This window comes from Ursus americanus, chromosome 25, assembly GCF_024610735.1.
Source record: "Ursus americanus isolate L20-20 chromosome 25, mUrsAme1.1.p, whole genome shotgun sequence".
Classification (NCBI taxonomy): Eukaryota; Metazoa; Chordata; class Mammalia; order Carnivora; family Ursidae; genus Ursus; species Ursus americanus.
The window spans coordinates 31632135-31645394 of NC_142151.1; the positions used below are offsets into that span (position 1 = coordinate 31632135).

General features: G+C 34.2%; 1 protein-coding gene across 1 annotated transcript in view; it reads right to left on the reverse strand.

The window, feature by feature from the left end:
- Positions 1–13260, reverse strand: part of CPNE8 (copine 8) — a 211855-nt gene that overhangs the window by 90424 nt on the left and 108171 nt on the right. The window contains exons 8-10 of the mRNA XM_045776528.2: positions 7368–7471; positions 2629–2733; positions 1259–1300 (exon numbers count right to left, since the gene is read on the reverse strand). Of these exons, the coding sequence (XP_045632484.1) occupies positions 1259–1300; positions 2629–2733; positions 7368–7471 (251 nt within the window). The remainder of the gene's footprint in view (positions 1–1258; positions 1301–2628; positions 2734–7367; positions 7472–13260) is intronic.

Here is a 13260-nt window from a genome sequence, read left to right on the forward strand (position 1 = left end):
ATCTAAAGATCTGTGGTATAACATGGCCTGTCTTTAAGAGTAACTCCAAATGGTGTTAGGAAGCTTCAGCACAGTCATGCTTGGGATAGCACATGAAGACAGAAATCAATTACTTAGTGAGAGTTGAAGGGTGGGATAGTATCTTCGCCTCTCTCTCCATCCTCCCTTATCACTCCGTGAAAAGGAGAAAAGACTAGTTGGGCCAAACTCCAGGGCACAAAACAGACCATGTGTGCAAATGAATGCAGGCCAAACGTCACCTACATGCTTGTGTGTGGCTCTCCAATTAGCCATTTTCCCATCTGTGTAGCAGAAGGGATGTCCCCTCAGGACCACCCAGACTTCTCAGGTGAACTTGTTCCTATATTACCAGGAGCGCTCAGGTATCAGCGCTCCGGGCTAAGCCGCTGGCTTATATAAAATGCAGTGAGAAAGGCCTTGCTTACATCCTGAGCTTCAACCTCACACTTCAACTCCATTTTTCAGAGAAATTTGGGTTCATTGTAGGGCATCAGCCACGCAAAATTAAGTGTCCTTTGCTTTTCCACTTGTCATTCTCCCCTGACATCTGTATATTCTGCCCCTTTAGGAATGACCTGCAGAGGCAGCCCTATAGGACAAGGTGAGATGGGAGCATTTCTGGGTTCCGTGGTTTAACATCATTTAAAAACACCTCAAAACAGTGGAAACAGTGGAAAAATAAAGGAGAAAGAGAAAAAGTAGTGAGTCCTCTCTCTTTTAGTATTTAACATCTGTGACATGCCATGATGTTGAAGCTCTGAACATCTATTTGTGTTGGCAATCACCAGACGTAATTCTAGAGTTTTGTTTGTTTTTTGTTCATGAGGTATGTGTCTTTTTTCAGGGGGGAAGGGTACTCAGGTACCCGATTCGGGTTCCCATGGATGACATGGATAAAAAGGTTATAGGAATCGTCAAAGAGATTATGAGACCCAGACATTTGAGAATCAGTACTATGAAGGTATAATACAAGACATCTGTAAGGTGTACAATGAAAAATCATCAAGTCCTAATTAAAAATCTCTACTACATTACTAGAAATGAGAAAGACCTCTATTTTATTCTCCAAGTTGAAAAATCACACAAATTCTTAAAATTTCATGTAAGCATCTCAGTAACATTTGGAAAAATAAGACAAAATCTGCAATCTGAAGAATAAAATTTAAAAATGTGTTCATTTCAGTATACTTCTTCAAGCATACTGTTTCAAAAGCAAGAATAAAAGCCATTGTCTTACCTCCCATCTCGATCCCAGTCATACACCTCTACTTTGATTGTTCTGTCCATGGGGGAAACATACACATAAAGTTACTGAGTAAGATTAAAAAACATCACTGAGAATTAAAAAATAAGCTACAGATTTTCTTAGATGAAATGTATGCTTGTAGGTTTTTACAAAAGAGTTTGAAGTTGATTTTGCTGATTTTATTGCTATATTTTGATTGATATCTTAAAATCGGTTTTTCAAATCTTATTGATTCTTTTAAGGGAGTAGGGCAAGTACGTGGGGGCAGCATGTGTAATCTGACATAGCTTCTCAATGGGAACGTATGCAGCTGCTTCTCTAGAAGAGAGATCCATCTCAGCATGGATCACAATCACACACAGGGCTTCTCAAAACGTGAAGTGTTGGACTTCATGCCCAGAGCTCTTGGTTCAGTGTGTTTCAGCTGGGGCCTGAGAATTTGAATTTCTACAAAGTTAACCACGTGATGCTACTCACAAGCCACAAGACAAGAACCACCTTCTCAAAGAATGAGTTTAGTTAAATAAAGTTATGATCTTTCCAAATGAATAGAATGACAGTCAACTTAAGTTTTAAAGTAAATTTAATGGCATGCAGCTAATCAACAGTTTCCTTCTATGATATCAGTTAATAGAATAAATTTGCATTGTTATAATATTCAAGTCACAAGATAAATAAAATAATAAAGAGAGTGGATTTTTACTTTCTATTTATTTGCTTTTCTTTGGGGGTAAGGGCTTTTATACTATAATCTCATAGTCCGTTTCATATGAAAAGAAAAAATAAACGTTGACATTAAGAAATCTTTAGGTATATTGTGGGTGCATCTTCAGGGCCTCACCCTCCTATTTGTAAAACATCCTAATCTCCCTGTTTACATCTACAGAACTTTCACGATTCAACAACCACGAGAACAGTGATGCCAAATACCATTTTCAAGAGTGCATCAAAGTTGATAATATACCTAGCCATAGTCTTGTATCTTGTACATTTACTTATTCCACTCTAGAAAGACAACACCAAATGAAAGCATTGAGGCAATGAAAATTCTAGAGTAATTTTTGAATAATATGTTAAAACAAACTAATATTTAATATACTTTTAGCACTTTGTATATTTTTGGTCTTGGTAAATCAGTTGGTTTAACCAAACTTTAGTCAAATTATCCCTCTTCCCCAAATCATCATGGATTAAAAAAGAAGTTATTCAAAAACTTCTGAAAAAATCATCTATGCCTGGTAAATAAACATTTACATAGATAAAAAAGCCACCATAATTTTCAAAAAATTTGGCTTTGATTATTAGATCCAAAGTCTATAGTAAATATTTAAAACACTCAGAAAAGTCGTCATTTATTTTACCTGTCATAATCACCATTACATAATGCTCTGACTGAGATCTTGAATGCTTGCCATACAGGATTTAAAGTATTTTTGACAACTTCTGTTTTATGACAAATTGTAAAACTGTAAAAACAAAAGAAAAGGTTTTCAGTTATTTTCATAATTTGATTATGATATATTGCTTTAGTAGTAATTCTTCTCTTTCTTTTTTGTGTAGAACAAATGTTGTCAATCTCCCTGTGGCTGGTATATGACTTAGTAAAAATAAATTTGTCGTTTTAGAACTTTAAGGATAAGCTCACTACAATATAAAGCAATGAGATTTTGCAATAAGTTTATGAAAAATAATCTTTTGTAGATTCAATAAATTCTAAAGCTGCCTTGTAAATAATCTCTATAAAAATTGTGAGGACATATTGAAACAGTGAAAAATATCTCTGGCTAAGAATATGAAGGTCATCAGTACCCCAAAATATTAGCTTGTAGTGATGGGGACAAAAACCTGGTTGGGATGGATTTAAGACAGAGAAGAGAAACAGAGACAGAGTGTGTAAGAGAATATATTTGAGTTTAGCTGTAAAGAGAAATTGGAGGTAGCTTCAGGGGATAGATTAGTCCATAGAAAGGTTTCTGGTTTTTGTTACTTTACAATTTGTCTCTCTGAGATGAAGAAATAACAGCAAGGTTGTATGCTAATAAAGATCCAACAGGTAAGAAACAATTTATGATGCATAAGAGAGAGGGGAGAAAGGCTGGAGCAATGTCCTTAAGTAGATGAAAGTGGATGGGATCCAGGGCATCAGTGGAGGAGTTGGCCTTGGGACCACAGACAGTCATTCTGCAGGAACTGCCAAGAAGGCAGAGTGTACCAGAGATGCTGTAATGGGATCATGAGAAAGTTCTCCAATTGCTTTGATTTTCTTATGAAATAGGAAGCATGATCATCAGTAAAGGAAGTGGGCAGAAGTGCTGAAGTATCTGGGAGGGGGGAAAGTTGGTAGACTAAGCAAAAAAGTAGGATTCCTTGAGAGGCCCAAGGGCCCCATTTAAGACAAACATCATGAATTTATAGTGAGATACCTAGCTAATGGTTCTTTTTTTTTATCTAAACTGTTGGCTCTATAGATCTAAAGAATACACAATAAGAGATAAAATCCATATAGCATTAAAGTTGGTGTTCTGATTCAAATTCCAGTATTGTTTCCACCAAACCATTCAATTTCCACACATGGATCAGGTCCTGGAAATATTCTTGCCTCATGTAAATACACACAGCAGTTCACGAGCTATAAAATGATACCCAAACCCAGTTGTCACTAAGACCTTAGTAATGAAGTGTTCTAACACTGGGACACCAGTAACAGTCATGAGCTTGAGATATTATGTAAGCACCGTAGGGAACATGCAGCACCTAATCCCCATAAGAAAATACTCTCATTTTGAAAAGCCTCTGAGTTTAATTTCCTCCTCTCAGGCAAGAAGAGTCTATTTCTATTAAGAGATCAAAGAGAAACATAAAAGGATCAAGTATTCATTACAAGACTTATGTCATTAGTGCCATCCCCCTCGTTGGTAGTATCCTTGCCCAGTTAAACAAACTCCTGCCACTGAATTGACAGAGTTCATCAGAATATATTGTGGTCAAATGCTCTCAGAGTTGACTCGCCCAAAACAATTTAGGGGCAAAAGCCATGAAAAAGAAAGACTGAGGATAGACTGAGCAGACTCGAAAAGGGGTCATGGAGATATCTGAAACAGACGAAGAACAAAGGAGATAAGGGAGGAGTAGGCAGGAAACAAACAGAAAGAAATCAGAAAAGACAGTACACAAAAATGGTTATGAAAAATTCATGGGGACAAAATTACATATATAATCGACCCTTGAATAATGCAGGGGTTAGGGGCATGGACCTACCACACAGTCAAAAATCTGCACATAACTTTTGACTCTCCCCAAATTGAACCACTAATAGCCTACTGTGACCGGAAGCTTTACTGATAATATTAACGGTTGACTAACACTTCTTTTGTTTGTTATATGTATTATATACTATATTCTCTCAATAAGGTAAGCTAGAGAAAAGAAAATGTTATTTTAAAAAATCTTAGGAGAAAATACATTTACAGTACTGTATCAAAAAAAAAATCCACATATAAGTGGACCTGTGGAGTTTAAACCCTTTTTGTGCAAGGGTCAACTGTACTGCTTTGTTTTAGAAACAGGCTTCCGCCTCTCTTCATAATACAATACATTCTTAAAGATCTACAAAGGAGCTTTCTCTTGAATCCTATTCTTATATATATCTAGCCTTTGGTGTGGTGGTAGATTCAGCTAGCTAGCTAGCTACATGATATCCAGATCCATGCATCCATGGGTAGTTACAGAGGGAGATAATAGAGCAACCAACTGACCATCTTCAAACGAACATGTTCAACAAACAATTTGTTGACTTTTTGGCCTTTTTGTTTATGGTTAAATCAAAATATCTATTATATTCCTAGTATCACCAGCCATAATAATTAAATACGTTGACACTTGCAACTTTTGCTCTTAAGAAAGTGTGGTTCCCCTCAGTGAGCTATTTATTTATTGCTGCAAAAATGTAACTGCATATATATTACAAACAGTATCATAAGAAAAATATTTTTATTAAACAGCCTTATTAAAATACTTTAAATGAAGCCTTATTGTACTTTAAATGAAGCCATTTGCCAAAAAAAACCCAAAATAGCTATTCCAAGGGAAAATTATTATCTAATTATGAATACAACTTAAGTTACTAAATAAATGTGACAGCAAGAAAATAAGAATTTATCATCATATATTGTTAAGGATTTTTATTAATGCTTCTAGTAAAAACTAAGTTTTACTCTATCTTATAAAGGGAGCCTCAAACACCTGAGGCAACAGGCAATTTTTGAAATAGCTTCATATTGAAATAAATGTTAAAAATAAAGCTAAAATCTTTGCAGTTAAAAAGAGATTTTCACTTAAGTGAGGAGTAAAAGCACTTTTTACTCATTCGAAACTCATCAAAACAAAACATAAATATATATAAATGCACTAATACATATGCTTTAAAATATATATTTGGAGTAGATGGCGATCTAGTATTCTGTGTGTAAACCTAAGTGGAAAGTTTTCTGAAATGGGATCCACCAAATTTTAGCAACAGTTGTTTTTAAGTGACTTGCGATTTTTTGATTAACTGTACTCTTCTTAATATTTACATTTCATTTAATGAATATATTACTACCATTTTTACAAGCATAATAAATTTCCATTAATATAATCCTCATCAGTAGTATTAAATGTATGAGAGGCTGAAATTCTATAATTGTACAACAAATCTTTACACAGGACTAATAAGAACAAAAATAGAAAATTCAGAAAACAAGTAGTTCAGACAGGAAAAGACAACAACGTTGTGACTCAAAAATCCTGAACCATTCTTTAGTTTTTCTCCACCTTTGAAATGACTGGCAAATGACTAGTTTCTTCGTTGTCCAATATTTTCCACATGGGTAAAAGTAATGTTCAATGCAAACACTACTTTGACATATTTTACCACCAACATAGGAAAGTATGAAAAATGCAGTAATATGACATCATAACATAATCACCAACACTTGCCCAGGAGCTGCAACAACGATCTCACAGTAAGTAAAGTATCATCTCATACTGCCCAGTGTGTTCACTTTAAATAGCAAACTTTCTATTTTTATGTAACATTTTATATACTTATTACATAACATTAACTGTATATTTTCATTTGTAAGTGTGGCAGTAGTGCCAGGTTTTTGGTTTTTTTTTTCATTCTCTTCCCTTCATTTTTAATCTAAAATGAACTGCATACAGTTAAGGAAAACAAAAAAGGAAAACTTATACATTAAGATTAATAATAACAGCTAACATTTACATTTTACGTATTAAGCAAGCTTCTGTTTTTTTGTGCCGTGACTCATTTAATACTGTCAACAACACTGTGAAGTAGCTACGATTATTAGCCCATTTTATAGATGAGGAAACTGAGTCTCATATGGGTTAAAAAGCTTGCCTGTGGTCTCACAGCTATTAAGTAGCACAGTCATGTTTTAAACCTAGGCAAGAACCTTGGCCCACAATTTTACCACTAAACATGCCCACAGATACTGACAGCACAGTATGAATCACAGAAACAGTAAAATATATTTAAGGTAGAATCGTACATATTAAATTACACTTTATAACTCATGGGTATAATTTCAAACCACAGAGAAACCAGTCTAATCATGACTGCTAAAAACATTCAAATTATTAAAATATAATGAAAAATGTTACTGCATGTTAGAAAAATATTATTGGCAAAAAAAAAAAACCCAAACCCTGAAGTATAAAAGCAACCCATAAGATCCTAATCCTTCTGTGAGAAAATGGTTTAAGACTTCAATTTTATAACCAGAAACATTAGTTTTAGCATCTTAGATTTCCACAAAAATATAATTCTTCCATCCTATTAAGACAATACTATAATTTTAGGGAAAGTACGGAGGAAATGTTTCTTTGAAGCTGAAAATCATTCATTTTCAATGTCATACAAAACATATAAAATGCTTATAAAATTACACATCATTACTGAGATGCAAAAATCAAATCAATTTTTAAAATAACAAAATATTTTACTGTTCAACAATTTACTGAGCTTCCCTGAGGAAAAAAATAATAGTTTAAGTACCATTCTTACTATAGAGTTAAAATGCATAAAAGATAAATCTACCTGCCATCTTCATTACTTCGATAAAATACAAGAAAAGGATCTGATTTTCCAAAAAAGTCCTTCTTGTCCAATTTGTTCGCACAAAATTGCATCAGAACAGCATCCTACAAACAAAATTAATGAAATATCTCAAAACCTGGGTTATAAATAACTAGAAACTGCAGATCACAAGCAAGACTTGACAAGAAAACAAATTTACCATTTTAATGCAAATGGCCAAGTGTGCAAGAATCCCAGGCAACATAAAATTACTTTTTAAAGGATTGCGAGACTGGAAAATTGACTCTGGAAGTTTTTGTTCTAGTCACAGAGCTATTACTTTTTTAAAACCTCTAGCATTTCTCCCTGGAAAAGTAAGATTAAGTAGATGACTATAGGTATTCAATATTATATAAAACAAGATCTTCATTCCTATCTTCAGTTATTCAAGTACACATTTTTATAACATAACGGTTTTTTAATTTCTCCAGGAATAATTACTAAGCATCTATTGCATATCTATCATGTATTAGATGTTAAGATACCTTTGCTCATTAGATAAGGTACAAGACAGATCCAGACTGACCACACAGTTTGCAATTCTGGGGGGAAAGGGGTTCCTTATTAATTATACACAAGTGCATCACAAAGTCTTAACAATAATTCCTACTATATTGGGCTTCAAGAAAAGTAAAGCACTTTCATGCTTATCTGTAGTGTAATTATGTGTTTGGATGTTACTTATTATGCCAAACCCATCATTTTTATTCATTACTACAGAGTTTGGCTTATAAGCAAACAAGTTGGAGTTATCATAAATTAAAGAAGTTAAGCATTATTCAATTACATAGGATGAGCACCTTTAAAAAGTAGGAAATATACAGTAATTTAACAATTAAAATCAGTATTTTGGATTTATTTGTTTTTTAAACTGAAAGAAGATGCTAACAATTTTGGAAAGAGATGACGGTCAAAGTATTTCAGATTCAATCAAGAGGTTGCAGTTTTAAATGCTATTTGGTGAAACTGTCAAGAATGACTAAAAAGGCACTCTCTTATTCACCCCTTTTTATTTTGCAGAGTCCAGCAGCACTTAAACACCCAACTAAAATTTTCATTATCTCTTTTTAGCATTTCTGGAACACTATGCAAGAGAACACTATCTTTCTTTTTCATTCATTCATTCATTCATTCATTCATTCATTCATTCATTCATATACTTATTTAGCAAACATTTCTGAAGCAATACTCAGGCTAGAATCTGGGAATAGAGAGATGAAGAAGACATCTCTGCCCTTGGAGAAGTTCACAGCTCTAGATTTCTGGTTTTCAAAGCACTGGTATAGTGTCATTTTGCTTTTGTATTCAGCACAGATGTAACTTCTGCCAGAGAACACTCACTACAGAGTTCACTTTCTGAACAAGCATAGCGGCCAACATACATTGTAAAGAAAATTAAAAGAACAGAGGCAAGAAAAATGTGGACACCACTATCACCTCAAACTTTACAGCCATGATCACTTTTCAAATTTGAGGCTGAAAGAACAAAATTTCTATACTATTCTTTAAGGAAGCAGTGAGAAAATCACCCTACCAATCAAACTATAAAATCAGAGCAAAACTGAGAGAGAAGGATTAGTTTTGATTTCTTTGTTTTGGTTTGGTTTGAATGCCCTTTGACCTTCACATATATTAAAATGGCCTTGAGAAAGAATGGTTTCCTAAGAACACAGGACAAGAACCTTGTAACTGCTAAGGGGAAAAAAAAAAAAAATCACTCCTGTAAGACATTTTCCCAAAGCACCTGGACCAAAACACAAACTACCAAAAAACATTCTGATATATTCAAAGTACATAATAGATTATTGAAATGTACATATTTCAAATTGATTGTGAATAAATCTTCACAGAAATTAAATGTTATTAAAACAAATTTTCATCACTGGTAAACATAATACCAAGTTGTAATTTTTCAAATTACTTTCCTTAATACTTGCAAAACAAGTAATTGATTAAAAACAAAAAATAAAGATTGCTTTCAATGTACTAAATTATATAAACTTAGGGGAAATATTTTTTGCAATTATCCAAGTTAGTAACTTAGCAGGGATTCCATCTGTATCAAGCACAAATGAAATCTAATTTCTGCAGGGGAAAGACAAGCATTTACTTACTTTTAGAAATACATAAGCATCATTAATGCCAAGTTGGGTTTTTTTAATCTCTTGTGCTTAATGCCACCTGAGAAAATTTTAAGAATTTTCTTCAATACTCCACACCAGTATAACAAACTTGCTATGATAGAAATCCACTGGAATGTTTCACAGGTGCTTCCAACTAATTCAAACCCAACTTGCTTCTCTTGCAATTTTCCCAGCTCAGTTAGTGATTCATCATCCACCCAACGTGCTCAAGGAAGCAGTCCTTGACTCCTTTCTTTTCTTGGCCCTATATCTAAACCAAGTCGTACCATTCCACCTCTAAGACCTTTCTCAAATCTTCACTCTGGCTACACTGGTGTCCCCTTAGTCTACACCAACCTCCTCTCTCCCGAGGGCATGCAGAGTAGCATGTATTTCTTTCTCCTCCTCCTCCTCTCGCAACCATTCAACCCATTTTCCATTCAGCAGACACCGTAATGTTCTCAAAACATAAAAGAAATAATATTTTTCATAATTTAAAGTGCTTCTAGGCTTCCTCTTGTATTTAGGATAAACACAGACTCGTTAACATGGTCTACAAAGCTCAGCACCAAATGGGCTCTGAACAGCCTTTTTCACCTTCATCCTGCAAAGTTTTGTCTCAATTATCCCGCGGTCCTAGCCCTTTGCCACCACACACCAGACACAATTCCTTCCCTCTTCACAACCTTATGCAAGCTGTGCATTCTACTGGAAGTCTTTCATTTAACTGGCAAACCATTCCTTAGGGCTAAGCTTAAATGTTACTTTCTCAAAGAGGTCTACAGTGACCCCCTCCTTTCAGTATAAATTGGATTCTCCATTATACTCTCTTATATTTGATCACTTAGTATATATCATGACATATTTATCTGCACAGTCGTCTAATTAATGTCTGTCTTTCCCACAAACTATTTGTTCGTTAACGACAAGGCCAGGGATGTTTGTTGCTGTTTTTTCTCACCATTGTATTCTAAGCATCCATTTCAGGGACTAGCACTTTGTATGTTTTGTGAATATTATGGAATCAATCAATCAATTACTCAGAAAGAAAAATACTAGCTGTGGATAATCTCAAGCTACTTTTAAAATATTGAGTGAACAAACAATACCAATATAACTTCAAAATTAAATTAATTTTTATGCTGGCATTTGACTAGATATATTACAAAAGTTGCATTTGAAATAAACTAGGTTGAGATAACTAAAATTATCACACTAAAAATAAGTATTTGTATAAATTTATAATTTACACATTTCTCCAACGCCACACCTTTTTCATTCTGCAAAGTAATGATCTGGGGAACATACTAAGACTTCCAGCATTTTACAAATGCAGAAATTAAAGCTCCAAGACTATAACCTTAGTCAGCTGAATACTGAAAGAGACAAGACTGAAATTTAGGTGTCCTGATTCCAAAGCTTATGCTCAAGTTAATAACAATGTGTTTTAAAGGGAAAAACCCCATCAATTTGTATGATGTCAAATGTGAAGTAAAATTACTTCAATTCAAGATTCTAAGTGACAATGCCTGATATTTTCAAGATACCCTTAAATGTGCATTTAAAGGCACTGTCTCTTCCGAAGTAACTATGAACATTGCTTTGAATATATTTGTTTCTTCTACTATACTAGCATAGTAATATTATTTCAAGGTTTATACATCTTAATGACGCTGATTATCAATAAGGTTGTTGCTAAGAATCAGAACATAATATACATAAGTTAGATCAATATTTAAGCAACATTTTTAAAATATTAGATCTATAATTGTTAAGTATTATAAATATGTGTTTACTTATTAAAAGATAATTCCAAATATTCTAAAAGCTTTAGCAGTATAAAGAGTGTAAAAATGCCTCTTAATTAGTAAGTAATAAATTCTACTTCATTTGCATGAAAACATTTCTGTTCTTTCCTGTTCTTCTAAGCAAAACAACAGAATTCAAAGTGGAAGACATTTAAGATGCAACCTGGCCATACTCAATCTATGCCCTTGGTATCTTGGTTCTATTTTGAAATAGAACTAAAAATAATGTGTACATTGGCATATTTACACAAAATCACCTAAATGTCAAGATTCTGACAAAATAACGTGTTAATGTCAATACAAAGAACAAAGAACATGTATCTTATTAGCCTTGAACTTCTTTTTCTCTTCCATCCCTCACTATATAAAGCACATATTATATACACATATATAAATTTAGAGACAAGAACTATAAAAGATGATTAGATGACATAATTCTAAGAAATCATTGTGCCATTTTAACAAAAAAAAGATGGTAGGTAATATTTATGTACTGTGTTGTACTTTTTGTAATGTATTCTTAGTATACATAAAATGCTTTCATATCCATTATATTTTCAGATTTAATGTTATGGTGGTTAATTATCAGAGCTGGGAGAATTTTTTTTTATATAATAATTTTTTATTATGTTATGTTAGTCGCCATACAGTATATCCTTACTTTTTGATGTAGTGTTCCATGATTCATTATTTGCGTATAACACCCAGTGCACCATGCAATACATGCCCTCCTTAATACCCATCACTGGCCTATCCCAGTCCCCCACCCCCTTCCCCTCTGAAGCCCTCAGTTTGTTTCCCAGAGTCCATAGTCTCTCATGGTTCATTCCCCCTTCTGTTTACCCCCCCCTTCAGTCTTCCCTTCCTTCTCCTACCAATCTTCCTGCTATTTCTTATGTTCCATAAATGAGTGAAACCATATGATAATTGTCTAGCTGGGAGAATTTTTAAAAATATTCTAGTGACTAGTTCAGATGTCTGGTTTTTTTTTCTCCCCCCTGCAAATATGGAAAGTAGAACAGAAGGGTCAAGTGATTTGATAAGACAAAGAACAAATTCATAGCAAATCCAGAACTCAACTCTGTTTAATGGCACTCTAACTATGAGTAGGTTCTGGGCATTTTACACAGGAGAAAACTGAGACTGTGGTGGCCAGACCTGCCCACAGGTGCATAAACAATGGAGGAAGAAGAAAAGGGCCCTAATTTAAATGTATTTTAACTACTTAAATTCTTTTTTTTTTTTTTAAGATTTTTTATTTATTTATTTGACAGAGATAGCCAGCGAGAGAGGGAACACAAGCAGGGGGAGTGGGAGAGGAAGAAGCAGGCTCCCAGCAAAGTAGCCCGATGTGGGACTCGATCCCAGAACGGCGGGATCACGCCCTGAGCCGAAGGCAGATGCCTAACGACTGCGCTACCCAGGCATCCCCTTAACTACTTAAATTCTAATATTTTTGTTTAATCATCTCCACGACGCTGTTAGTATACTTTCCTTTTGTTATCTCACCGACCACCCCTTACCCCACCGAAATCCCAGTTTCCAAGTAGTATCACACGGATTTCTGCCCATATTGTCTCAGAAATATATTATATAGAGAAAGCCATAGGAATCATCTTTAAAGAAAAGACTCCAGAGATTAAAGTTACGTACTCAGATAATAAACACTAGTTCTCTATATGAAAACTATAGCCAATGTCAAAGCATTAAGTTTTTAGTATTCTTTGGGAACTTCTGTTCCCAAAATCATAAAGCAGAAGTTGAAAATACAGAGCCCTAGAGATTTAACCCAGGGAAAACTTCTTTTTTTTCCTCCTAGAAATAACAATCCCCAGGGATCCGCTGGGCTATATTAAATAGACAATATCGACTTCCGATTCCGAGAGCTATCATTACTTTTAGAGCGGAGTGTCATAGCCATCA